The 25,703-nt window shown below is 49.2% G+C and overlaps 12 protein-coding genes across 12 annotated transcripts; 8 read left to right on the forward strand and 4 right to left on the reverse strand.

Moving 5' to 3' along the window:
* Positions 1-44: 44 nt before the first annotated feature.
* On the reverse strand, positions 45-663 carry F9C07_27 (uncharacterized protein; the record flags this gene model as incomplete). The annotated part of the gene is made up of 2 exons (XM_041289097.1): positions 45-495; positions 554-663. The coding sequence occupies 2 exons, from the start codon at positions 661-663 to the stop codon at positions 45-47; spliced, it is 561 nt and encodes a 186-aa protein (XP_041141806.1).
* Positions 664-2,318: 1,655 nt separating this feature from the next.
* F9C07_28 (uncharacterized protein) lies at positions 2,319-3,233 on the forward strand (the record flags this gene model as incomplete). The annotated part of the gene is made up of 1 exon (XM_041284452.1): positions 2,319-3,233. One exon carries the CDS (start codon positions 2,319-2,321, stop codon positions 3,231-3,233), a length of 915 nt encoding a protein of 304 aa, XP_041141805.1.
* A 319-nt stretch (positions 3,234-3,552) lies between these two features.
* On the reverse strand, positions 3,553-7,642 carry F9C07_2278531 (uncharacterized protein). Its single transcript, XM_071510311.1, has 2 exons — positions 3,938-7,642; positions 3,553-3,882 (listed from the first exon to the last, which is right to left on the reverse strand). The coding sequence occupies exons 1-2, from the start codon at positions 7,634-7,636 to the stop codon at positions 3,844-3,846; spliced, it is 3,738 nt and encodes a 1,245-aa protein (XP_071365381.1). The 5' UTR covers positions 7,637-7,642; the 3' UTR covers positions 3,553-3,843.
* Positions 7,643-8,370: 728 nt separating this feature from the next.
* F9C07_2059793 (uncharacterized protein) lies at positions 8,371-9,789 on the reverse strand (the record flags this gene model as incomplete). Its single annotated transcript, XM_071508635.1, has 3 exons — positions 8,371-8,790; positions 8,846-9,452; positions 9,524-9,789. The coding sequence occupies 3 exons, from the start codon at positions 9,787-9,789 to the stop codon at positions 8,371-8,373; spliced, it is 1,293 nt and encodes a 430-aa protein (XP_071365382.1).
* Positions 9,790-10,643: 854 nt separating this feature from the next.
* F9C07_2278533 (uncharacterized protein) lies at positions 10,644-11,797 on the forward strand. Its single transcript, XM_041284451.2, has one exon. It carries the CDS (start codon positions 10,687-10,689, stop codon positions 11,602-11,604), a length of 918 nt encoding a protein of 305 aa, XP_041141803.1. The 5' UTR covers positions 10,644-10,686; the 3' UTR covers positions 11,605-11,797.
* Positions 11,798-12,042: 245 nt separating this feature from the next.
* Positions 12,043-14,970, forward strand: F9C07_2278535 (uncharacterized protein; the record flags this gene model as incomplete). Its single annotated transcript, XM_071510312.1, has 5 exons — positions 12,043-13,780; positions 13,845-13,925; positions 14,000-14,619; positions 14,673-14,861; positions 14,907-14,970. Exons 1-5 carry the CDS (start codon positions 13,055-13,057, stop codon positions 14,968-14,970), a joined length of 1,680 nt encoding a protein of 559 aa, XP_071365383.1. The 5' UTR covers positions 12,043-13,054.
* F9C07_2226933 (uncharacterized protein) lies at positions 12,055-12,309 on the reverse strand (the record flags this gene model as incomplete). Its single annotated transcript, XM_041284469.1, has 2 exons — positions 12,055-12,065; positions 12,114-12,309. The coding sequence occupies 2 exons, from the start codon at positions 12,307-12,309 to the stop codon at positions 12,055-12,057; spliced, it is 207 nt and encodes a 68-aa protein (XP_041141802.1).
* F9C07_1000428 (uncharacterized protein) lies at positions 14,804-15,816 on the forward strand. The gene has a single exon (XM_071507320.1). It carries the CDS (start codon positions 15,005-15,007, stop codon positions 15,734-15,736), a length of 732 nt encoding a protein of 243 aa, XP_071365384.1. The 5' UTR covers positions 14,804-15,004; the 3' UTR covers positions 15,737-15,816.
* A 999-nt stretch (positions 15,817-16,815) lies between these two features.
* Positions 16,816-19,300, forward strand: F9C07_2058180 (uncharacterized protein; the record flags this gene model as incomplete). Its single annotated transcript, XM_071508608.1, has 7 exons — positions 16,816-16,914; positions 16,979-17,006; positions 17,065-17,128; positions 17,185-17,415; positions 17,497-17,734; positions 17,797-17,868; positions 17,993-19,300. 7 exons carry the CDS (start codon positions 16,816-16,818, stop codon positions 19,298-19,300), a joined length of 2,040 nt encoding a protein of 679 aa, XP_071365385.1.
* Positions 19,301-19,468: 168 nt separating this feature from the next.
* On the forward strand, positions 19,469-20,615 carry F9C07_35 (putative 3-hydroxyisobutyrate dehydrogenase; the record flags this gene model as incomplete). The annotated part of the gene is made up of 4 exons (XM_041284450.2): positions 19,469-19,498; positions 19,553-19,738; positions 19,807-20,138; positions 20,204-20,615. 4 exons carry the CDS (start codon positions 19,469-19,471, stop codon positions 20,613-20,615), a joined length of 960 nt encoding a protein of 319 aa, XP_041141800.2.
* Positions 20,616-21,681: 1,066 nt separating this feature from the next.
* On the forward strand, positions 21,682-23,295 carry F9C07_36 (putative allantoate permease; the record flags this gene model as incomplete). Its single annotated transcript, XM_041289118.1, has 2 exons — positions 21,682-22,049; positions 22,107-23,295. 2 exons carry the CDS (start codon positions 21,682-21,684, stop codon positions 23,293-23,295), a joined length of 1,557 nt encoding a protein of 518 aa, XP_041141799.1.
* Positions 23,296-24,121: 826 nt separating this feature from the next.
* F9C07_37 (putative 3-hydroxyisobutyrate dehydrogenase) lies at positions 24,122-25,450 on the forward strand (the record flags this gene model as incomplete). The annotated part of the gene is made up of 2 exons (XM_071511126.1): positions 24,122-24,886; positions 24,947-25,450. 2 exons carry the CDS (start codon positions 24,122-24,124, stop codon positions 25,448-25,450), a joined length of 1,269 nt encoding a protein of 422 aa, XP_071365386.1.
* Between the last annotated feature and the right edge of the window lie 253 nt (positions 25,451-25,703).

Below are 25,703 nucleotides of genomic sequence, written 5' to 3' on the forward strand. Positions count from 1 at the left end.
AGTGCCTCCTGTATCTGGACTCAGTCCCATCAGCCCCAGGATACCTACAGAAGCATGGCTGCGCCTAGAGTCCTCAGAGCCATCAACACGTGGCCTACCATAGCCTCCATTTCTCGTGGTGTTCTGTGTGGTGAGAAAGAACTGGGAGCATTTTCTGTCGCCTTAGCACCATCTGTAGTGATAGTGGTAGTAATCCCAAGGTTTGCTTCCGACAGCAGCTTCATCGGATAGGTTACACCTGGCGATCTTATATTCGTTCGAATACTGGAGATATCGTGCCTGGTGTCATTGCGAATAGTTGGGTACCCAGCGGTTGTGTTGTCACTCTGCGAGTGGTTGGCCAGTATCGTGGGCAACTGCGAATTGATCAACCCGACAAGAACTCTTGCCGCTAGTATTGAGAGTATCTGATCCGAGGCCAGTGGCAGATCAAAGGCTAAACTGTTCAAGGAGTCCGTCTTCTCTAGCAGAATGCTTGGATCCTTGATTATGGACCTTATCAATGAGCAAATCAGCAACTATTGTCAGTACTGCGAAAGACCATGACACTCACCTCTGCTCCCGAAAATCTCGGGTATTGGCTCGTTGGCCTGTCCAGGCAATGCTCTCTGGCCCCATAGCAATAATAAAAGCGAGCAGCGGGACGTACCGGAAGTGCCGCATCGTGCTTGGTTGCTGTAAATAAGAAAGAGAAATGACAGACCGGGGAAGGTCTGTATCAGAACCTATCCAAAGACGAAGGTTTAGCTGATGTCCATCCGTGAACCCAGATGTCAATTTCCTAGTTCCTGAATTGCGACCATGGCTCAATTTTGCTTGCTGTGATGCCACGGGCCCACTTCCTGGATATCTATAACAACAGATCATGTGCCCTACATAACTATATCACAGACGAAAGACACCAAAAGGAGACATGATCGACGCCATGGCAGCGCGCCCCCGAGAGAGAGGGACTGGTCCTAACGCATCCGCGGCCCGGGCGATGATTCCGCGGTTTGACCTCCAGACCCTATAGGCTGAAAGCTACCTCTTCCACGGAAGAATGAGGTTGCGGCCTGCTAGGATACAAATCCTTTAAAGTTACACAGATTGGACACGGCAAGCCTCGACACATGCATCTGGGAATGTCTTCACTGCTAGTGTTGCAGCCGGTAAGGTGGCCTTCCCGGGCAACGAAGCGACACATTGAAAATAGTGATTAGCTTTGGACTGACAGCCCAACCGTATGGGGTGACCTGCCGAAGGCAGTGGCTGCACTGCACGGAACAAAGCCAAGCCTAGACGGTAGGGTGCTATGCTAGAGAGACAGGGAACATTTCTCTCGTTAATGCTTAGTCGAGTATCTAACCACTTTTGACCATCTTAGTTGGGCATCACTCATTCCGCCGTACAGATTCTATGACTATTAGGGGATGTTTATGCTCTCTGAAGCATCTATTCACGCAGACCTTGGGTTCAAAGCTGAACCAGCTATTCATCAGGAAGATAGAACTGTGGGTGATCACTGCATCGAGCTCTGCGCTAGCCTAGTATCTAATGGCTTATTGTTATGATCCTCGGTAGGGGCCCCAAGTGCACCGCCAAAGATAAGCTTCAATCGGGGGCTTGTGTGAGTGTCATGTCGCATGTGGGTGGCCGATGTTAAAGGCAGGCCCAACCTGAATCCATATAGTAAGCTTCCACCTTATAGGAGATAGTATGAATCATACTGAGGAGCTATGGATGAGTGAATATTGTCGATAACCCTTACTGCCGTCTACCATGCTTTCTCCAACCCATCATTGCCTTTCATAATCCAATGAACAGGTTTGAGACCACAGACACATTCATATATTTCCGCTATGACAACGAACACACTGAGCGGTCCGAGGCAAGAAGGCACTTCTTTCGGAGCCCACCATACCATGACGTCTCAATGAACCACTTATGGCTTTGTTGCTGCTGGTGTTCATGTAATGGTGGGTGGCTACTGACTCTAATTTCGTCAGAGCTGTTTCGTCCCCCGCATTTCACTGTCATGCCCACCTTCTGAAGCATGGGATCATCGTAACAAGACCATCCCCCGCTATATGACTAGATTGATATGGTCATAGGGAGGGGTAACCTGATCCAGGTTCCCCGGACCGACATCGATGAGCTGTCATGAGGACAACCCCAGGAGGTGGAGAAAAGCGTACATACAAGGTCTGTTTCACATTCCCCTTATAAATCTGGAGGTAATGCCTCATATATGACCCTGCTCGACGGTTTGCCTCATTCTGACCCTTTACCGAATCTTGACAATATACTATTAGTTTCCACACAAGATAATTCCAATCATGAAAACAAAAAGTGACGCGTACATTGACCAGGAAGATGATTACTCCTCCGTCGATGTGGAGAAGGGCTATTCCATGCCTGAAATCTCTGATCTGGCAATGCTGGAGCTCCAGATGGTCGCTCGGGAAAGCATCACTTTTGTCGGAGGCCCTGCGGCAATCCTGCTCCAAATTGCACACCCTTTGGTAGGAGCTGGCGTCGCAGATCATAGCACTTTCAAAACCCGCGCTATCAGTCGGGCGGAGTATACCCAGATGTACATCTACTGTATGATCTTTGGCACTACTTCTGAAAAGGCCGCCATGAGGGCATACGTCGATAAAGCCCACTCTCGTGTCGTGGGGCAACATAACAAACAATCATACAACGCCAAAGACCCTGAGCTCCAGGTGTGGGTGGCAGCCACGATCTATGCCACTATGGTCAATATGTACGAGTTGATCTATGGGCCGCTTAATTCGACGAGGGCCGAAAGAGTCTATCAGGCATTCTCAATCATGGGGACGTCGCTTCAAGTCTCACCCGAGATGTGGCCAAAGAACCTCACGGAGTTTCAGCTCTACTGGGACGATATGGTGAACAAGAGACTATGTGTGACGCCGGATGCCCGGGCAGTTTTGCATGATATCTTTCACCCGGCCAAAGGTCTGCCACTGTGGGCCCGGCCACTAGCTGTTATAGCGATGCCATTTGTGAAACGCCTCACCATCGAACAGTTGCCTCCCCGCGTGCGTGATCAATTCTTCCTCACATCGACCAAGTCTTCCCGAGTCATTTCTGGTCTCTTCATCACTGGCATGTCCGGTGTCTATCCCTTCATGCCACTGTTCGTGCGACAGTTTACGAAGACCTACATGATGGGCCAGATGAGGAGGCGGATAAAGAAACGTGGTGGACAGTTGATTAAGCGCTGAGTAGCGTTGGGCATTGTTCGTATGACTTGATAATTCAGTTTTATATATTCCACCAATGTATGTTACTATGATCCTCAATTTATGAATACATACTGCACTTCCCTAGATGAATTGCCGAAGCCACACACAAAAGACTTCTTTACTCGCAGACCATCAATATATACTTTGTAATTGTAGTAACCTGAAGGAACTTATGGTGTTGAAGAATATTTCTGAATGCTTGATTGCATATATTAATGTCTGTTCACAGAGCCTTGTATTATACAGCGGTCGTGTAATTGTCCAAGGGAAAGCCTACAGGAGCTCACAGAATTGGAGTACGACATTTATTTTGTGGGATTTCGCAACGGACTCCACGCGATTCGAGAATACACTGTGGTGCCCGCGGACAACATAAATCATTACATTATTGATCAGAGCATTAGATACGGGTCACATAGGACCAAATAGTCACTCGGTTCGATCAATACACAAGCCATCCAAGTCAACACTCATCTTTGTCAGATTTCCACCACATTGTCTCAGGTGCCCTTATTCATCTTCACAGGACACACTCGGAGTTTGTCTTAGGATCGCCAACATCCGAAGACAAGCCTTAGCTCGGCTCGGCTCATATAGATCCCAAAATATTGGTCAGCAATGGCAGCAACTGCAGAGTAGAGGTTAGCAATGATTCGCCATAGAAAATAGAGGGAAAGACATACAGCTACAACTGCCTTGATCAACGGGATGATGTTTTGCACCAGTGTCGTTAGTGTGTCTCCAGTGAAAATCGGTAGGATAGCATTGACAAGGCCCGGTATTGCAGAGATGACTGTGCCGATATCATTCAGGAAGTCGGTCGTCAGAATGCCAGTCAGATCGTTCACCAGCTGAGAGATAGTGTCTCCATTCAGCAGTGGCAAAAGACTGTTCAGCAGCTTAGGCACTGCGTCTAGCAGCGAGCTCACTGCGTCACTGCCGACCACTGAAATCAAGCTCTGGACAATGGCCGGAACTTCATTGAGTACAGACCCAACGTTGTTCAGAAGATCGGGCGTAATCAGATCCTTGAGAACATTTTCTCCTGGAACGATAATGTCTTGGTGGAATAACGGCATGGTGTCGTTGAGAAGAGGCGGCACGGTATCAACCAGCCCTCCAACGTCTCCCAGGAATTCCTGTGTCAACAGCGTGGATATGACGTTCTCTATAGGTCCAAGAAGCTCTGTGCCAAAAATGGGGACCAAGCTGTGCAGCAGTGGTGGTATCGCTGCCAGGACGGAGCCAACATCAGTAACGAATTGCTTAGTGACAAGTCCAGTGAGAGCCTTTTCAAGCGCCAGGATAATGTCCACATTCAAGATTGGCAGTATACCGTTGATGATATCTGGCAGTCCTGCAATCAGGTTTTTCACGGCATCACTTCCGATGATGGGAATAATATCTCCCACCACAGGGATGACTGCGTTGACCAGAGAGGTCAAATCGTTGATGAACTCTGGGGTTATGATGGCCGCCAGCAGATTCTCGATCGCCGAGATGAGATCTTTGTTGAAGATTGGAACAAGGTCGTGCACCAACGGCGGGATCAGACTTGCAATACTGCTGATATCACTGATGAACTCAGGAGTGACGATATCGGTTACGATCTGCACCAGTGATTTGATGATATCACCCTGTAGCAATGGCAGCACATCCTGTATGATTGACGGGACAGCGGCGAGTACTGACTCAATGGCGGAAATGAAGTCAGGAGTCAGGATCTTGGGAATGAGCTCCTCAATGGGCGGAAGCAGGGGTAGAAGGGCGTTGAGTAGTCCCGGAACTGCGGCCAGGACCTTCTGGATCTGACTGATGAAATCCGGGGTAAGGAGGTTGACGATCAGGTCTTCAAGCGAGGGTATCAGTGGCAGTAGCGTGTTGATCATACCAGGGACCTTAGAGAGGAGCGATTGGACGGCTGATATTAACTCCGGAGTCAGAACCTGTTGCAGGACGTCCTCTAGCGTAGGCAGGAGAGGCAATAGCGTATTCACCAATCCCGGCACTGCGTTAAGAACCGACTCGATGACCTGTAGGAGCTCCGGTGTGAGAACCTTCGTGACCAGGTTGACCAAGTCCGGTAGGAGCGGTAGCAGACTATTGATCAGTCCTGGTACGGCATCGAGGATGGATCCAAGTGCACTTATGAGCTCCGGTGTGAGAATCTTAGTGATTAGATTCACTAGGTCTGGCACAAGCGGTAGCACGCTATTTATCAGTCCTGGCACTGCATCCAGGACGGATTCGAGCGCACTGATGAGCTCAGGTGTTAGAATCTTCTGAATAAATTCCTCAACCTTTGGCAGAAGGGGTAGCAGGCTATTCAGCAGCCCTGGCACGGCGTCAAGAAGCGATTCAAGGGTCTGCAGGAGCTCCGGTGTTAGAACCTTCTGGACCAAGTTCACCAAGTCCGGCACCAGAGGTAACAGGCTATTGATCAGTCCTGGTACGGCATCGAGGACTGATTCGAGCGCACTTATAAGCTCTGGCGTTAGAATCTTTTGAAGCAAGTCTTCAATCTTCGGCACGAGCGGTAACAGACTGTTTAGCAGCCCTGGCACAGCATCAAGCAGCGATTCAAGGGTCTGCAGGAGCTCCGGTGTCAGAACCTTCTTTATTAGGTTGACCAAGTCCGGCACCAGCGGTAACACGCTGTTTATCAGATCTGGTACAGCGTTGAGCACTGATTCGAGTGCACTTATAAGCTCTGGTGTTAGAACCTTCTGAAGTAACTCCTCAATCTTCGGCACCAGCGGCAGAATCGTGTCCAAAAGACCTGGCAATGTCTGGATTAATGATTTGATGTCATTCACAAACTCTGTCGTCAGGACCTCCTTGAGCAGATTGACGAGAGGGTCCAGGAGAGGCAGAAGCTCCTGGATGATGGGTGGCAGAGCCTTGATCAATGACCCGATCTGATTTATAAAGTCTGGGGTGATAATCTCGGTAAGGAGTTCTTCCACTGGTTTGATCAACGGCACAAGGTTATTGAATAGATCAGGCAGGTCGCTGAGCAGAGACGAGATCTGTTTGATGAAGTCCGGAGTGAGGACCTCCTTGATCAGGTTCACTAGCGGGGTGATAATATCAGATCCCAGGAGAGGAAGGATATCCTTGATGATCGGTGGCAAGGCCGTCAGCACCTCTTCGATCTCATTAAGGAAGGTCGGGGAGATGATAGTCGTCACGAGGTTCAGGAGAGGCTCCATGGTCTGGTTCGACAGGATGGGTTGAATATCATGCAGCAGCGGACGCAGAGCGGACAGAGTCGATGACAAGTCATTCACCAGCTCTGGCGTCAGGTTGTCCGTGATCAGCGACTCCAACGCCTTGATTAAGTCGGGGTTCAGGATGGGCAAGACCTTGTTCATGATCTCAGGGAGCTCCTGGAGGAATCGTTGGACTTCATCGCTCGTCAATATATTGACGATCTCGCCAATTATAGCTGGTAGGGCAGCGATGTCCTTCAGGATATTGTCGATGTCGTTTAAGAATGTTCCGTTGCCAAACAACGACGTGATCCCCTCAAGTCCACTACTGCTAATTCCACTACTGTTGTTATTGTTGCTGATACTCGACGTGAGCAATGGCTTGATACTAGCCAGCGTGCTGATCATGGCCTTCGTATCCTGCATCGTCTCATTGTCAAAGAACCCAGAGGCCTGGCTGACCAGCGTGGTGGCATCCGTAATGAACGATGGTGTGAACAGGCTTAGAACGTTCTTGATACCGTCCTCGATCTCCGAGCGAGCAGAGCTACCACCAGACCCGCTGCCACCCAGTAGACCTGATAGGAGGTCTTCCAGATCAACCCCTGAGCTGCTCGTAGTCGCTGTCGGCGTCGACCCGGCGCTCTTTTCGGTTACTGTGGTCTTCTCAGAGACGGTCGAGGTTGTGGGAACGTTGACAGTGGCGGAAAGCGATACGGTCGGGAGAACATCGCCCAGAGATAATGGAAGTGTAGGAACTGGGATGTTCAATCCCTCCGTGCTTTGGTCGCTTTCTGCTACTGTGGATTGTGCACTGTTGCTGCCATCGCCAGTGGCAGCCGGTTCCTGTGCTGCACTGGAAGGTAGGATGTTGGCTGCGCTCACTACGGCTGGCTCCTGAGTCGCACTGTTGCTGTCTTCGCCAGCTGCAGTCGACTGTTGGGCTGCATTGTCAGGCAAGATGTTTGCGGCGCTCATCACAGCTGGCTCCTGAGTCACACTATTGTTGCCATCACCAGCTGCAGCCGATGCCTGCGCCGCATTGACAGGCAGGATGTTAGCTGCACTCATCGCAGCCGATCCCTGAGTCGCATTGTTATTATCCGAGTCCGGAGATGTGACTGCAATCGCTGCGAGCAGCAATGGGGAAAATAGAGAAACAGCCCTCATCCTGCGAAGAGATTGGGACTTTCACTAGCCTGGATGAGCTCCGCAATACCCCAGGAAGCAAGCAGGAGCTGACTACCCTTATTAGTAGTCCGCCAGGGGCAGACCTTGCCGAGGACCAAGTGCATCACAACAGACAACAGACTAATTGTCCTAACCTTTACCCTGCATGAAGAGTCCTTGGCGCTCTCCGCACAGTCTTCCTAGGCGAGTCATTTTCCCTCAAGAAGCTGCCTTCGCCTAGGTAGACAGCAAGAGGCACGGGCAGTCGTGTATTCTCGTGCGGGGACCAACGATGATGCCATATTTTGCCTCGCACTACTTGACCGCGGCCAAGCTATGAAGACGGTCAGCGATTGGAGATCGAGATCAGCGCATGTAAGCGAATCCCATCACCTCCTCTACATAAATAAAGACCTAACTTCTTCTACCGGCCCCACTGCCGCGGACCGATGAGCCGAAAGTCTAAAGGGAGAGGAGAATTCAAACACCATCATGAGGAAAGCTGGGGAAGCGATGTTGATCTCTCGTGGACTGCGGGGTAATTAGACTCTAACTGACTCGCTTGAAGACTATCTGCCGAGTGAAATTAACTCGGCTTATCTGATAGCTGCCTCCTGCGAGGTGGAGATATCACCGGCCACTCACACGCTAGGGCTTTGCATTTCTGAACTACTATAGGAGGAAAAATCGCCAGGATCATCTCTTGTCATTAACACTAGCTCATTAATCATTCATTAATTATCACTAACTACGCGCATATTCGGGCTGGACGACAAGTCTGTGTCCCGCAAAGCGTCGGTCACATTCTGCATCACATCGGGATTCGACGACACCAAGGTGGAGATGGTCCCAAACAGCACCTTGAGAATGGGCACGTTGGCGCTGATGGTCAGGTTATTCAGCACCTTCTCAAAGTAGGGGATATGCTCCCCCTCGTAGATAGTCGACTGGCCGGATGCCGAGATCATCACATTCCCTTGGCTCAGGGCATTTGTCTCGGCGGCCAAAATGGGTGCGATGTTCTTGATCGCGTTTGGAATATCTACCACTGCACGCAAAGGGACTGAGTTATTTCCGGGCTTCAGCAGCACGTTGTTGATAGTACCATTGCCTAAAATGATATCATCGATCTTAAGATCGAGAGTGACATTTCCCTGTACGAGAAATCAGTCGCTGAAGTCCAACAGACAGGCCGGTGGTGTAGCTTACCAGAGCAAAGGTAACAACAGAGTAGTTTGGCAATGTTGCCTGTCCGAGCAGGTTCGAACCATCGGCCTCTGGTGGGAGAACCACTCCAGCATTGTCAATAGAGAAGCCCTTCAACATGTTGAGTCCTGAAATGCCGGAGGTTAATGCTAGTGGATCAGCGAGGGCGCAGCAGCACCACTTACCATTTAGTTCTATATCTTTGTCCAGTTTCAGAGGGACTTTGATCTTTCCCAGGTGAGCTGTCGCCTTCCCGTAAGCCGATAGCTTGAACCGTTCCGAGTAAACCGCATTGGACAAGAACGTAGTGAACTGGTCCTGGTCCTGGATTTTAGTCGTCTGATTGGTGATGGTGATATCTGATTTCCCTTTCAGGCGGAGTCCTTCGAGCGGAACCGTCACGTACGGTTTCATTGGCTTCACACCTCGATTGAATAGACTCAGGTTGAATGCATCGATTCGAACACTGAGTCCGAGTGGAACGCTGAGAGAGGCAGACAGCGAAAACGTTAGGCCATCAGGGGTTGGTTGCATGATAGCGGCCGAGTGGATTGGTATGCTGGCATCATTGACCAACCTCTGTGCAATCGCTGGGATAATGACGAGAAAGCTAACCGTGAGTATTAGCAATGTTCCCTCTTTTCCACAGATAACGCATTCACAGAAAGGCGGTGGTCTTACAAAACAGGCAGGAAGATTGCCAGGAATATAAACCCCAGGAGGCCATAACACAGCCAGTACCGCTTAAAGTGCTTGAAGATGCGAGGCCAAAAGCCCTTGGGCTTATTGTATCGGAGGTCTTTGGACCTCGCTCCCAGAGCAGTACTGCCACGAGGCCCTGCCCCTTCGCCATCACGCTGCTTCTCCTTGCCTGGGGAGTCGGAATCCATAGACTCTCTCCAGACACTAGAGCTCTCAAAGGGCCTTTCCGACTCACCGATAGCCATGGGGTCTCACAAATCGCAAATCCCACTCTAGAGATTATCTGCAGCGTACAAGACGGAGCTCCCAGTGCGCAAGAGGCAAAAGGGAATGGCTATGGCAAGTGTAACAAGTATAGCAGGAGTGCGGGGGATAAACATTTTATCAGTCCAAGTGGGAATCTGGGGACGACTAACCGCCGCAAACACTATCATATTGAACATCTTGGCTACCACGATCCTCTGATCATCACTGAGTCAAAAACAAGCTTGCTCTGATTGGATTAGTCTGCTATAGGCAGAGTACGGAAAGGTCGGAGTCTGTTCATTCTTGTGCCTTGGGATATTGTCGGCTCGCAATGGTAACGAGGATATTGAGCCCTAGGAACACTCTACCTTGGCTGACTCTGGCCAAAAAATAAAAATAAAAATAAAATAAAATAAGGGCAGATCTCAGGCCTCGTGATGGCACTACCTAGGTTAGCACCTTGGAGGTAGGACTTAGTAATTTCGTCACTTCGATTCGTTTCCTTGAATTAGGTTTTTCCATCTGAAGGATTTACCCTATCGATACTCACAATTTGACTTTGTCAGATGTGTCCTAGAGGCTGTGCATTGCTGCAGGCGTGCCTCGGACCGTTTACCACGGAACAAAATCCTTCCAGCGCCAATTTAATTTATTGAGCTTGATTAATTTATCCCTCTTGTTTCCCCGCAGATCCACGCCTCGGACTGCAGACCGCGGTCGTGGAATTAAATTCGTGGATGACAGTCGCTACAGTCTTTGTGTGTGGCCAAATCCGTAGGATAAAGGGTTATATATACGAAAGCCATGCTGCGATATCTCGCTCTTGCGATGGAGTGGGATTCTGTGTGCAAAGTTTCTACTAGCACGCGTTATCTACATTCTTGAAAAGCCTCACAATGGCCAAAACAGAAGTTCCAAGAGCCACTACGCCTGACTCGGAGGAGTCCAAGCGAGACGACACCCCGGAGCCATGGCAATCCAGTATCTCGGAAAAGCCCACTCTGAACATGGTGCCGGACGACGAGCTGCTTGACTCCCTACAAAGTACGGAGAATGTGCAGAAGATCGTGCGAGAAGGCGTTTTGCTCGCCACCGGGGCTGCAGCCATCCTCTTGCAAGTTGCCATGCCCGGCGTCGCGAAGGGCGTCGATAATCACAGCAGCTTTGCCTACCGGCCCCTCCACCGTCTGCGGACAACGTTGACCTTCGTCTACTGCATGGCATTCGGCACCAAGGACGAAAAGCGCGCCATCATCTCCATGGTCAATCGTGCCCACGCCGAGGTCAAAGGCCCGGATTATTCGGCGGATGACCCGCACCTTCAGATGTGGGTGGCAGCCACCTTGTATGCCAGTGGCATCTTCATGTATGAGGAGGTCTACGGCACCATGGAGCCCCGCAACGCGGATATGATCTATCGAGAATACTCCGTCCTGGCGCGGTCCCTGCGTGTGCCACAGGAGATCTGGCCCAAGGACCGAAAGGCCTTCTGGCGCTACTGGGACAAGACGGTGGCCAACCTGGAAGTTACCGATCACGCCCGCAATATCGCCCAGGACCTGCTGTATAACAAGGAGTTGTTCCTGCCCCTGCGTATGGGTCTGCCCTTTGTGCGCTTGATGACAGCTCAGATGCTACCCCAGCGTCTGCGCGTCGAGTATGGCATGAGCGACGGACGTCTGCGGCGCTCGATCTATAAATCGGTGATTCTGGGAGCCAAGATTGCATACCCTATCATCCCGCGATTCATCCGGACCGTCCCCATGAAGTACTACATGAGAGACATGCGTCGTCGGTTGAGAAGGATGGCCTAATGCGTTACGACCAGTTTTGTCATGTTTGATGATTATTCCCTCATTTCCATGCAGTCTGCGCTGTGTTTCTGTTTCTATTCATTGGCTCTACTGGCACTCTCGACCCTCACAGTCAATGTGCCAAGTACGCTCTCTGTATTACTCTCATGAATAGGCCGTTTTGCCCTCGACTTTTCGATAGGTTATGTATTTACGCGTATTCAACCAGACTGAAAAATGAATTAACTACAAATCAAATCGCTTTAATGGGTATTGTAGCACTTTGGAAAATTGTAACATATGAACGATTACGGCACGTTAGGTTTATCCACAAAGAAGACTTATGTATACATGTTGATCCAGAGGTCCTAGATAGACTTATGGCCAGATTGATAAAAGCCAGATAATGAGTCTACCCAAAGTGCGAGACCAAGAATCACCGCACTATAAAGGCAGCACCCAGTATGAGCCTCAGGAAACCACTGTGACGAGTTAGCTTAGTTCATTCAGCTCAGCATGGAATGACTTACTGTACAGGTAGACGACAGCAAGGAAGACAATCCACGAGAGTGTCCAGCACAGGACTCCCTCCAGATGATTCCTGAGTCGTGGCCATGCATATGATTGTTCAAACCAGCCGAGTCTACCTGGGTAGTCGGCCGCCTCGAGGTCCACCTCCTCTTTGGCATGTGGAATATTCAGAAATTCCTGCTTCACTTGTCCCATGATTTAGTGCCAGACTCTCGTCGTGGGAAGGGGATTTGAGGAACAAGGGGTTGGAGGAACGAGACGTGATTTCTTGAAAGAAAACGAGTGCCGTGATCAGGGTTGAATTAATGAAGGCAGTTATCGCCTGAGCGCAATGGGCCAGGCGGGTTCAGAACATAAGGACAAGGAAGACATCGCCGGCTCCTATCACCTATCCCCCCATAAATGTGGTCAATAGGTAGATCAAGACGGTGTGCACAGACAACGCCGCTGCATCTTCACACGACACTAGCAGAATGATCATCACCCGATTCGCTAGATGAGCAGAATGGTCCGAGGAGAACCCCGCAGGTCGATCATAGCCTGTCGCTGCCAATTAAGATTTCCCCCGCGGGGGATATTGCCTACCGCGGGCCGCAAGACTAGACTGGGCTCTGATTCAACAAGAGTCAGGCGCGTGCTGAATAGTATTGGAGCAGATTGGAGATGCCCCAGAAACGCACACCTGGGGAAAGGATCGTGTGTGACGCGGCAATCAGCCATGGCCGTTCAGAGTACGAAAGGCAGGTCAGCAGGAAAGCCCTGGTTCATATCTAACCGCTGGACAGCCTTTGGAACACCCCAAAGCCGCTGAATTTTCACAGCTGTCATATCTGCTGCTCGTTGCGATCGCTGTTGCGCGCCATATTCCAAAGTTCAGAGATTCTATTCATTCGGATTCTCTTACACTGATTAGCCGCACTAGCTCGTCTCCTGAGATACCATGTACCAGACTAAAGGCCCTCGGCCAACGGAGAAGCGTATCCGAAGGGCGGCTGCGGCCTGCTACCGGTGCCATGCACGCAAGGTGCGCTGCGATGCATCGATTCTCGGCTATCCCTGCACGAACTGCGTGCTCGACGGCAGAACGGACTGTACTCTGCGCCCCAACGCTACCACACGTTTCAAGAATCTGAAACAGAGCCAGCGTCGGAACACTGTCCAGGGTTTGGTGAAGCCCAATGAGGAGGAACATACCACCCTGAATAGCAGCGGAGAGCCCTGCGAAACCACTCCCCAATCCGCCATGTTGCCACGAGCCTCTGGGTTCCCCGAACTGTTAGAGTCGCCCCGCCAGACCGAAACAATATACGAGTGTGAGTCTAATGCTTCGACTCAGATACTGGACCCACTGTCGGTGAGCTCGCCTCGGATGAGACTGGACAGTCTCGGGGCTAGTTCTTCTGGGCAACACTTTATAGATCTCAATGCCTTATCTCTGCTTCCGATGAGCGATGCGCATATTCTCGTGACAGGTGGCTGTCTGGACATGCCCCCCAAGTCTGCGATGGATGTTTTCCTCATGAAATACTTCCTCCTCGTGCATCCGTCGGTCCCCATCTTGAATGAAGTCGAGTTTTGGAACACATATCTCCAATCAGAGGACACCAACTACGCACCGAAAATCTCCCTCTTTGTATTTCAAGCCATGCTTCTTTCGAGCTGCGCAGTATGTGCCCTACTCCATCATGTGGCCGCGTGACCTCAAATTAACCATGGACATGATGTTGCAGTTTGTGCCCGTCGAGGTCATCCAGCAATGTGGCTTCAACGATGCATGCGAAGCGAGAAGAACGTTTTATCACCGCGCCAAGGTATGTCTTGCCTTGATTTCTATCCATGCCGAGAAGAAGATTGTCCAGCTACTAATGTGCGCTCGGCAATACAGATGCTGTACGATACTAACTTCGAGAGCGACCCCTTAGCACGAGCCCAAGGCGCCCTGCTGCTGACCTTCCATACCACAGCTGAAGACCCCCAAGCAACGATGACCTGGAACATGTGCGCCATCCACAATGCAACCGCTACAGGCTTGGGTCTCCATCCTTCGCTCCAGGATCCCAATAGGTGTGCCAAGAAACGACTGTGGTGGTCTATCTTTGTCCGCGATCGCTTCTTGTGGCTTGGCCGCCACCGTCGGCCTCAGTTCACCTCCGCGAACTTCAGCTTGAACATTGACTATCTACAGGAGGAAGAAATGACCAATGAAATCACCATGTCCCCGTTTTATGAGCCCAATGTCAAGCGCCTCCTGCTGAAAGTGTTCCAGGCCCAATGCCGGCTGGCTGTGATCCTGACGGATGTCATCACCATTTCGTTCTCGGCATCGGACGGGGATGCTCCGCGTTTATCACTTCAGGAGCTGGATATATATCTCACAAGGATTAAGCAGCTACGAGCGGGGCTCGCTCAGTGGGAAGAAACGGTTTACTCCCCTTTGCATCATACTGGCATCGCTGAGCTGGGGACGGTTGGAATTATCATCAATCTAACTGCTTTGCACTACCAGTGAGTGACTATCGGTGAACATGATACGGTGATCTCGCTCACAAGATTGATAGAACCGCTCGCATGGTCCTAGGCAATTATGAAACGCTCCTTGTCGAAAGCCACCTCGATATGATCCAAGATCGCTCGGCGTCAATCCTGTTGCCTGTGGCCAAGGAATTGAAAGATGCCGTATTTCAGATCACCCAGAAGCTTGGTTATTTCAGCTCAAGGAACCTAACGGAACATATCCCATTGAGTGTGTAAGTTCTGAGAGGCTTTGCCCCGCTCTTTGCAACAGACCCTAGCTCAAGTTTGAGATCCAAATCCAGGCGAGAATGCCGCCCAGACGGACCGTTTTCTCTTAACTGACCAGTACTAAAGGCTTGCTTATTGTGGCACTCCAATGGTGCTTGCGGCGATAGATGTCAAGCTGTCTATGTCGTATTCGGACATGATTGATCGGAAACGTACTCTTGACAAATGCTCCGAAGTCATAGATCAATCACGGAGAGTGTACGACGTCACCGAACTATTCTCCCAAGGCACGAATCAAATCCTACACCTGGCATACGCCATTACCAAAAACCTGCTTCTAGAAAGCAATGTGCCAGAGACGGGCGCATCGCTGCTCGAAGACTCAAAATGCCTCGAAGGTAATGAGCTAGAGATGAAAGGGCGTGATAAGCTTTTGTCTCCTGCATTTAAAAGGCTGCGCATAAGAGGTTGGGCCGAGGCGTTCCTGAAATACCCCCGTGCATATCTCTTGATATCAACGTGTATTGATTCTAGCCTTGCAACTGGCCGCCTTCCACGAAACGAGCTCCTTCCGCCGATAATCAGAGACACGACGTACGTGATTCTGGGACTTCCAAAGCTTCCGTGGACAATACGGCTTGCCACCGGGGCCACAAGCGTGCCCACTGAGGAGAGCGTGCAGAAGGATCAACGTCGGTTAAGAGGTCGACCGGAAAGTGTGTCTCTCAACGATACATGGTATTTAAGCCTACTTCAAAATGTCGACGCAGACCCGTCTCTTTTTGATGCTTGCGCACTCGATGGAGGATCACGTAACGGCAATGTCGAGACCACTATAAAATATCTCACGGACGATAATCATGCAACCGTCACTTCTTGAAACTGAGGCTATTTCAGCGCTATGCTCCGGGAACGAGTATGTGAAAGATGTTGGCCCATGCCACCAGGACACGAGCGTTCCGCCTGGGTGTTCATGAGTAAAGGGTAGCCCATTGGGATGTAGCGTGTATAATCGCAAGTACTCGTCTGGGGTTTCTGGATTAATGTTGATGTGATTGACCGATGCAACAATCAGAGCTCGCACGGTGAAAAACACAAGTTGCGAGCCTACTGTATTGAGAGAAGGGAGTGGATCAAATTGTTTGTTTGTTTGTTTGCCTCATCCTTGTTGGGGTTAGGGTGGCCTTGGGGTTCAACCCTGCATCAAACTAAATATGATATGTTGACGATTTACCCTCCTGGAAAGCGCAGAGGATCACCGGTTTGAGTGTACACTCTATAAATGATTGTTTCTGGCTCCTCAGTCTTATTACTTTATACAGACACAGAGTTGCTTAGCAAGGTAATATCGGTAGAATCAAGCATCATCGCGCAGATATATATATACACAGGCCGAGAAGGACAGATGAACAAGACAACATAGTTAACCGCTTATCTCAATTGAATGAGTCTCATAACGACAACACTACCACTAATAGCTCAAAGCATACTACTCTGGAAAACCCGATATGAAGTATGTTGCAAATTATGTAGTTTATCTTGTTTCCCAGGAGACTATTGTCTCGGGTGGTGCGCCAGAAACGCACCAGCTTGGTGGAACGACGTCCAAACACCGCAAGTAGACACATGCAATGCTCTCCAGGTTTCAATAATGGTGTGGTCTAGATCAATCATCCGCGACTTCAATAATAACAAGAGCTACTCCGTAGTTGTAATTGTCAGAACAAAGCTGGACCGCTCCGTCTATATCTAGTCCAATGACGGTCATGTGATCCAGATGAGGGGTTACACTGCCTGAGGCATCAAGAATCCTAATCAGGTGCGCCTATGAATATTAGGAGTTGAGTAGCTCCTTCATCTCCTCTACATCAACAACAACGTCTATTTGCTGAGCACGCGTGGCATTGACCGAGGAAACCGTACTTTAACATTCTCGCCTGATTAATTGAAACGGTTCCAATGGCTGGCAATCATGCAAAGCCCCAAGAAGAGAGCCAGATTCCCAGCTCACGTCGCCCATTTCCTTGCGATGAATGTCCGAAAACATTCACCAGAAATGTAAGTAACATATTTTCCCTTCTTACACCAGCTTAGATATCTGATACGCAAGCCATGTCTGTAGGAAAATCTGCGAAGACATAAACGCGCTCGTAAGTTCTCCCGCTTCAAGAGCAACCAGACTCAAGGTAGTGATTATTGTACATTCAGGCCATCGCCGTGCCCTGGGTCATGATTTCGAATGTGATGGCTGTCACGATGTTTTTTCCAGAAGGTCTCGCTAACCGTGGAGTTAACTTTCGCGTTCCAGTATCACTAACAAGCTCCCAGCGACGTATTCAAGCGGCACCGTGATCGTTGCCAGGGAGAGGTATCTAACAATCATGTATCTCGACCGCAAACGAATCTGCAGCAGGGCTGTCAGGTAACGGGCGACACGAGACCGCTCTTAACTACGACCGAGGCGCCAGCCGCGAGTCTTATATCTGGTGATCACTTCTGGGAGGAGCACAGCTCCTTTGCTACTAACTTTCCTCGGGAATTCCTATTGCCCTCACCGATGTATGCCTTTCCCTAACGGGCTTGATGACTTGATCTTATGCACATGGAAGACATTTCTAACTCTCGCAACCTCATGGATAGGAGCCACTATGACTTGGCAGGAAATGTCAAGTACTATTTTGAGCATTTCCATCCGTCTTTGCCGTTGTTACATCGGCCCACCTTTACAGTATCATCGGCACCGAAGCTTTTACTGAACGCTGTGAGTCTGATAGGTAGCTTATATTCGACAAGTCCATGCACCGATGAAGTAGCCCAGGCTCGTGCGCACTGGCGTAGAGATACGTGGCAAAGTGGACAACAGGAGCTTCGGAATATGGTACTTGAGACATCCTCTCTTTTCGGCTTCATGTGCTTAAATGCTAATTGATGTTGAGATAGGTCTCCAATGAATGCCGCGACATACGGAAACCCTGGGTCATGCAAGCCTGGATACTTTACATGATATACGGGGTCTATGCAGGAGAAGCAGCTCAGTTCCGAACAGCACGAGAGATGCTGCGGCAAATTGTTGATGTTGGTCCAGCCTTTCCTTCCTTTTATTCTTTTCTGCCAAGGGTGTGCTTATTGAACTTAGGCGGTACGCGAGGTCGGCCTCTCTCATCAAGAGATTGCCATGCCAGAGTCACAGTCCTGGCTGTATGACCTCGATTATCCCCGCGGAGAGGAATCGCAAACGCTCTATGCTCGATGGACCTCCTACATAACCGCCGAGTCCACGCGAGTCGCGCTCTACATATTAATATTTCTGGATTCACACATATTCGTACCCTGCAATTATCGGCCATTAATGTCCTCAATGGAACTTGGATGGGAGCTTCCTTTTCCTACCAAGCTCTGGGAGGCCAAAGATCCTGAAATATGGATCCGAAGGTTTAGTGAATATTTTGGTGTCTCTGGTTTTACATTCACCAACGATCTGCTTCACCGGCCACGCGGACTAGCAGCAGCTTCCTTGACAATGGCCACGCAGCAACTAATGACAGAAGCTCCCGGTACTGAGATCTCCTCGGTCCTAGAAGCATCTCCACTGGCCGCATTCTGCGTGCTAGCAAACCTGGATACATTGGTGCGGGATTTCACACGGTGTTACTACCAAATGCCACCCAGCTATTCTGACCCAAATCCATTTCACATCTTGACTCAAAGTCAGACCAAGAGTGTTCATATGGCAATACGCAACATCGGGAAAATTGTGAACGACATGGCTTCCGCGAGTGACAGTCCCCAATATCTTCTATGGAGAACAAACGAGCTCTTTGTTGTTTCCCTCCAGGTCAATTTATGTCGGCCTGATCAGCTACTAATTGGAGGTATCGTCGACAATAGCTTGATTGCGGGCATGGCTGCCTCAACCCATCTTATGAGAGGTAACTTTGTCGCGGTCCGACGATCTGCGCCTTTACTGGGACCTCGCCCTGGCGGCAATGAAGGTGTGCTAGCTTTACTTAGTGAGCTTTCTGCTGCACTCGGCTGCATTTATGGCGGGAACTTGGACAAGGTTACCAATGAAGCGCCTTGGGTCACAGTTACGAGCTACGGGATCCTTCTGTGTGTTTGGGGAGCGCTCAGGCGTGCAACTACCGAGATTCGTGACCACTTGAATACATTCAACGAGCTCCCACGGACATCTGAGCCGTCCATCTTGATCTTCAACGCACTCATGGAGACCACCTTGCTCTACTCTCCGGCCACTAGACATGACCGGGATAGTCGCGATCCACGCTTGTGGTCTACGGATCTTGAAGCCTTCTCTACCCTATTAGAGGAAGGGCATTTGGTGTTTGCGGATCTGGTCAAGACTTTCTGTCAGCAGCGATCCGTGTGGAGTATTGGGCCGTCGATGTTGGCTGTACTGAGAGAACTCCCTGACGACGCTGAGTGAATAGAGGATGTGGAGCTCCACTTGCCCAATGCCTCTAGCGACCCCTTTGGCTTCATGCTCCACTTCGGCAATCCCCGCCTTCTGGCCAGCACCCATTTAAGACAAGTTCACGTACTGCATACTGCTCCTAGAAGTCTTTCGAAGAGCATTCTCTATTCACAATCAAGCATGACCCCGTCTATCCCACGAGTTGGCTGGGTAGGTTTGAACCCCCGATCCAATTTGTCTCCCAGGTAACTTACTCAATGATAGTATGGCCTTGGATCGATGGGTCTCGGCATGTCATTGAACCTCCAGATGTACTTTCAAGCAACCGACTTGCCTCCGCTTCGGTACAGCAACAGGACAATCTCCAAAGGGGATGTTCTTCGTGATGCAGGAGCTGTGCCTGAAGAATTCGGTGCGCTAGTTCAGAAGTCGGATATAATCTTCACAATGGTGGGTGCACCTTTTTCCTTAATCGCCTCATAACATCCGGGTCAAAAGAAAGACTAAACGACTTCCAGATCTCGACCGATGATGTTTTGATCGATCTGCTGAAGAAGGCCGCCTCCCTAAAAATTTCTCTAAATGGCAAAGTCTTCGCTGATACATCCACTCTTCACCCCGACACATGTGAGTGGGCAGCGAAACACCTCAACGACCACAGTGCGACGTTCATTGCAGCACCAGTGTTCGGCGCAAGTCCAGTAGCGGCTGCTGGAAAACTCATATTTGCCGTGGCCGGTCCTGCAGCAGCAGTTGAGACAGTCAGACCTCTCATCATGAACATCATGGGGCGCAGCATCATTGATATGGGCGAAGACGTGCGCAAGTCGAGTCTCCTCAAGCTCTCAGGGTAAATAAATCAACGCCTCCCTCGAATGGTTATTCTTTGTTCGCTAAACTTTCGTCTATATGAAGGAACATCCTCGTCATCAGCTTCATGGAGGTCGTGGCTGAAGCACAGGTCTTTGCTGAAGTAGCAGGAATTGGCACCCGGCAGATGGAAGAATTTATTGGCAACATGTTCGGGTCCGTATTGCAAAGTTACAGCAATCGAATCACGAGTGGAGCTTATGCACCTCCTATGGACAGAGCGCCTGGATTCGCGGCTGCTCTTGCATGCAAGGACATGAAGCACGCTCTATCTATTGCTGACAGTCATAACGTTCGCCTGCACACGCTCGAAACGGCTTCGAGAAGGCTGAACGCTGCACGCGAGTATGCCGGCGAGTGTTTAGATAGCTCGGCCATCTATGGCATTGCTCGGGTAGACGCGGGGCTGTCGTTCTGGAGTGAGCATAGTCGGCAAGGAGACGAATCCCTCAGCTAGTTCCCTTTGTTTAGCATAGCTTTCAGGGAAGACATGATAGATCTCAACCATGGATTGGATATGGAAATGTGAATTTGCGTGTCGCTTGTCTTCCTCGCCCAGCGGTCTTCCGTAAGATACTAGCGTAGTCGATAGCAATAGATTATGTTCGGAGTATGGATGTATCGTCTGTGTATTGAACCAAGAATAACGTCCACCTCCGTATCGTCTACGGAGGATTATAGCGGCCACTCCGCAACAACGGGTTCTTATCGATTTCTGCCAGTAGAATTCCCAAAACAACTCTGTATATTTAATATTTCTGTATTTATATATTCGAAGCCAATATAAATACTAGGAAATCTATATATTATATATATTTCTATATAAAATCTACTATTTAAAAGAAAAGATTACTAGAAAATCGCTATATATTATATCTATAATAGAGTGTATTAGAACTACAATTAATTTTATAGTAGTCTTTAACTGTAGATATAGTAATCTCTAAACTCTAGGCATCTTAGTCTCTAAACTTTAGATATATAGTCTCTAAATTTTAGGCACCGTAGTTTTTAAATTTTAGGTACGAGGCGGCCCTAAATTTATTTTTATTAAAAGGCGGTAAGTCAACGGGAATTATTTTAGTGTATATTATATATACTGTACATCTATATTATACTAATATTCTTTTATTAAGTATTTCTACTTATATTTTATTAGAAACTATACTTTTATTTATAATTTATTAAGAAATATATATAAAATATCTATACTACAAGCCCTTTTTATATAATATTCTATATTAGTAGAGATAGCGATACAGTAAAATACTAGGCGGTAGATGGAGTTAGTGAGGAGAACCGTTGTTGCGGAGTGGCTGCTATAATCCTCCGTAATCGTCTTTGGATTTTAAGTTGGAAACCTTATCGAGATAGGGTTACAGAGATAAGGAACTTGGCAATGGAGCTCCATCAACCCCGCAAATTGTTCTTGAACTCTTAGATCCATTTAAAGAGAGTTGATGTCGCCGCGGATTATAGATTCTCGAGTCCAATGGATCAGGTTAATGTGACAGAAAGGCAGTATGACCACCCAATCTAGCGAAGAAAAGGTCTCTAAAGTTCCATCAAACCATGTCATGGAGCAAGTGGATACGGAAGTTCAGCGCGGCGAGATTAAGCATGGCGACACACGAGACTTTGATCCAGCGCTGCAGTTTCTGGCGGCAGAAGAGATTGAATACACCCCGGAAGAGTCCCGCAAAGTTTTGTCCAAGATCGATCGACTTCTGATGCCGTTGCTGTGCTGGGTTTATTTGATCCAATTTGCCGACAAAACCTCTTTGAACTATGCCTCGCTGATGGGAATCCGCGAGGACACTCACTTGGATCCCGAGTCACAGCAATACAGCTGGGTGTCGAGTATTTTCTACGCGGGATATATATTCTGGGAGTATGTAGCGTTGTCTGTTCTCCATCTTGCTCTTCGCCTATACTGATTTGGGAGTAGATTCCCCACTACATATCTGCTACGCCGACTTCCCCTAGGAAAATATACCTCATTCAGTATTCTAGTTTGGGGTGTCGTGCTCCTATGTCATGCTGCAACTCATAATTACGCCGGCCTGCTTTGCGTCCGCTTTTTCCTCGGCGCATTTGAGGCGACAGTAACTCCGGCCTTCGTGCTGTTCACCTCCTGCTGGTATAAACAGGAAGAACAGGCCCAGCGCATGGGTTTCTGGCTCGCCTGCAACGGCGTAGCTCAGATACTTATTGCGGCAATTGCATATGGACTGCCAGGTGTGCAGGAAGCGTCAATTGCTGTATGGAAGATACTCTTCCTAGTACTTGGCTTGCCTACCGTTCTCACCGGCTTTCTCTATTTTTGGTTCATGCCCGACAATCAGATTCAGGCCAAGTTCCTGAGCCACCGCGAGAAACTTATTGCTGTTGATCGCATCAGAGGCAATTTCCAAGGCGTTGGGAGCCATACTTGGAAATGGGCCCATTTCTTCGAAGCATTCCGTGATCCACGCACATATCTCTACGTGCTCTTCTCGCTCTTGATGAATATCCCCAATGGAGGAATAACGACCTTCGGCTCTCTCATTATCAATTCTTTTGGCTTCTCCAGCCGCATGTCCCTCATGCTTAATATGCCAATGGGCCTGGTTGATATTGTCTGCAAGCTGGGATTGACATATCTCTCGGACAGGTTTCTTGATCGAACCATCTTTGCCATTATCGCTATCCTTATCCCTATGGTTGGTGGCATCCTGATGATCGTCCTTCCCCTTGATGCAAAAGCCGGCTTGTTGGTGGGTTACTATTGTATCGGGGCTGCTGGAACCTCATGGTGTTTGATCATGGTGATGATATCTAACAATACGCTGGGCTACACCAAGAAGGCCACGGTGAATGGTCTGCAAATATTGGCCTACGCTGCTGGAAACTGGATCGGACCGCAGACGTTCCGCTCGAATCAAGCGCCCAAGTATTTCGACGGCAAGTTGATGGTCGCCATCATGTACGCCCTGGCAGCGGCGACTTTGCTGGCAATTCGTCTGGTGAACATTATGGAAAATAAGAGACGCGACCGGCAGGCACTGGCTGATCCCGATAGTGAGGGCGTTGCTGTTGGCACTGAGTTCCTCGACTTGACTGATTTCGAGCAGCCAGCCTTCCGCTATGTACTTTGATGAATTGCTACCTAAGCGATGGTATTGTGGAGTGAGCTGCATGGTGTCCTTGAATTCTTGTAGTCTATATGGTGCTCCGCTTTTCTCGTAGATTTTGTTACTGTTGTATGTAGCTGTAGCGGTTCTTGAATCAATATATTGTTACTATGTCTCTCTATAGTCTGTATAATATTCCTCCTGACATCAAGTTCCCTTAGTCAGGGTAGCCTTAATAGCCAGTACCAAGGTAAAGTTGGCGATGTCCTTACGGAGGGACAATCCAAAGGGTTCAGATACATCTCTACACGACATTTGAGGAATGAAAGGCGAGGATGAGTCGAGAATATACCCAAGGCTATAGAGACTTGATACTACAGTTTCATGGAGACATGGAGCAACCAAGTGAGGGCTTACCGAGTTGCACTTAATGACCATGTACACAAAGAAGTGCCAGAATGGAATCAAGTAAATAATTGTAACGATAGACTGATCATACCCCAAGACTCACCCCCACAATCTCCTTTGTTTCGCTTAATAATCGATCTGTACAGTGTTCCAGCATACGAGGTAGGTCTAGGTAACCTTGTCATAGGCCTAATCCGAGATTGTAGTCGAGGTGAGAGTGCATTAGCGCAGAAAAGTGGAGGAGGAGTAGTGGAGTGGCACACCTGGCATGCTTGAGGGTCTTGGGACTCCCTGCAATGATGTAAAAGTCATTTGGACACCCGTCTTGGAGCCTGGAGTTTCAGAAGTTATTGTTAATATCGTGATTCTCGCGGCATATAAACAAGACTCGTCGAAACTGAGTCGTTTTCTAGTGGTCTGCTACGCTCCATGAACAATCACGATGACGAAGACAGAGGTTAGTACCAATATAAAGGTCGCATTTGTCGGCCTCGGCGCGATGGGTCTGGGAATGGCTATACACCTGCTCGGAGATGGGTTCCCCGTCACTGGATTCGACATAAACCCCATGTCACTAGAGACATTACTAGCCATGGGCGGCACTGCCGCGTCAAGTCCGCGAGAATGCGTTTATGATGCCTCATTCTTCATCTGCATGGTGGCAAATTCCAAGCAGATAGAGCAGGTATTCTTCACCAAATTAACGGGTGCTGTGTTTGGCTTGAAGAAAGACGCAGTCATCATATTATGCTCCACCACTGCCCCAGGCTTTCCACAAGAGGTCTTGGACCAGATCCACCGTCGATTTTCCAGGCCAGATATTAATCTTGTCGACTGTCCCGTATCCGGTGGGACGCTCCGTGCAGCTCAGGGCACACTGACAATTATGTCGTCCGGAGCACACGATGCTCTGAGACTTGCGCAGCCAATTCTACAATCGCTCAGCCAAACATTATACACCATCGAAGGGGGACTAGGAAGTGCCAACAAAGTAAAACTCATCAATCAGCATCTTGCGGGAGTCCATATTGCAATTGCAGCAGAAGCAATGGGACTAGCCGCAACGATGGGGCTGAATACAAAGCGATTCTATGAAACGGTGCTGAAGAGTCCTGCGCATAGTTGGATGTTTGAGAACCGAATGCCACTCATGCTCTCTAATGACTGGTCGCCTCACTCTGCTCTCGGCATCTTCGTCAAAGATATGGTACGCCAACTCATCTAGTAACCCAGCGGGGATATTCCAAGCTGCTAACATGGGCCTTAGCGGATTGTCACTTCGGAAGGTCTCCGTAAGAACTTCCCTCTGTACATCGCACCTGCGGCAGAGCGTCTCTATCAATTTGTTGCACGAGCTGGTTATGAAAAAGAAGACGACTCTGGCCTAGTCCGAATATTCATCCCTCAGGATTTGTCACTGATCTCAAAGGCGGCGCACCAAGAAAGCCACGCAGCTGACCATGAGCATAAATCTAATCTGATCATCCAAATGTTGGATATTGTTCATGGGGTAGCAGCAGTTGAAGCTCTTACCCTCGGTGTGAAACTTGGTCTCTCTATCAAGGCCCTGACCTCGATGATTTCGAATGCAGCGGGTGCCAGCAGAAGTTTCGAAGTAGTCGCCACGACGATGATGGGAGGACAAAGGACTTCTATACGTACTCTAGCACAGTCAAGGGACATACTGGTCAGACTATTCTTGATCGAATCTTTGTGGAGTATACTGATTCGGAATATAGCAGCAAGCCACGATCCTTGCTCAAGTTTATAATTACCCTCTCCAGATTACAGCCACTACACTTCAGCTATTGCAACAGGCTGTGGCCCGTGGTCTGGGAGAGGAAAATCAAGCAGCGCTCTCTGTGTTATGGGGTGCCTGACCGCTGACACAATATTGATATGGTATTAGATACAGCCCAAGATATGGCGCGCGGGGCTCAATACATTGCCATCTCTTTTACATAGAAGCAGAGAGTCGACCGATTCATAGTCAGGACAGCCCCCAAGTGGAGCAGGATTCTGGA

Source organism: Aspergillus flavus, chromosome 1 (genome assembly GCF_009017415.1).
Source record: "Aspergillus flavus chromosome 1, complete sequence".
Classification (NCBI taxonomy): domain Eukaryota; kingdom Fungi; phylum Ascomycota; class Eurotiomycetes; order Eurotiales; family Aspergillaceae; genus Aspergillus; species Aspergillus flavus.

Excerpts from the sequence above, each read along its gene's own strand:
- F9C07_2278531 (XM_071510311.1), bottom strand. The coding sequence starts at position 7,636 with ATGAGGGCTGTTTCTCTATTTTCCCCATTGCTGCTCGCAGCGATTGCA. Across the intron at positions 3,883-3,937 it reads TGATCAAGGCAGTTGTAGCT|TTGCTGCCATTGCTGACCAA; the intron begins GTATGTCTTTCC and ends TCTACTCTGCAG.
- F9C07_2278533 (XM_041284451.2), top strand. The coding sequence starts at position 10,687 with ATGGCCAAAACAGAAGTTCCAAGAGCCACTACGCCTGACTCGGAGGAG.
- F9C07_1000428 (XM_071507320.1), top strand. The coding sequence starts at position 15,005 with ATGGTGCTTGCGGCGATAGATGTCAAGCTGTCTATGTCGTATTCGGAC.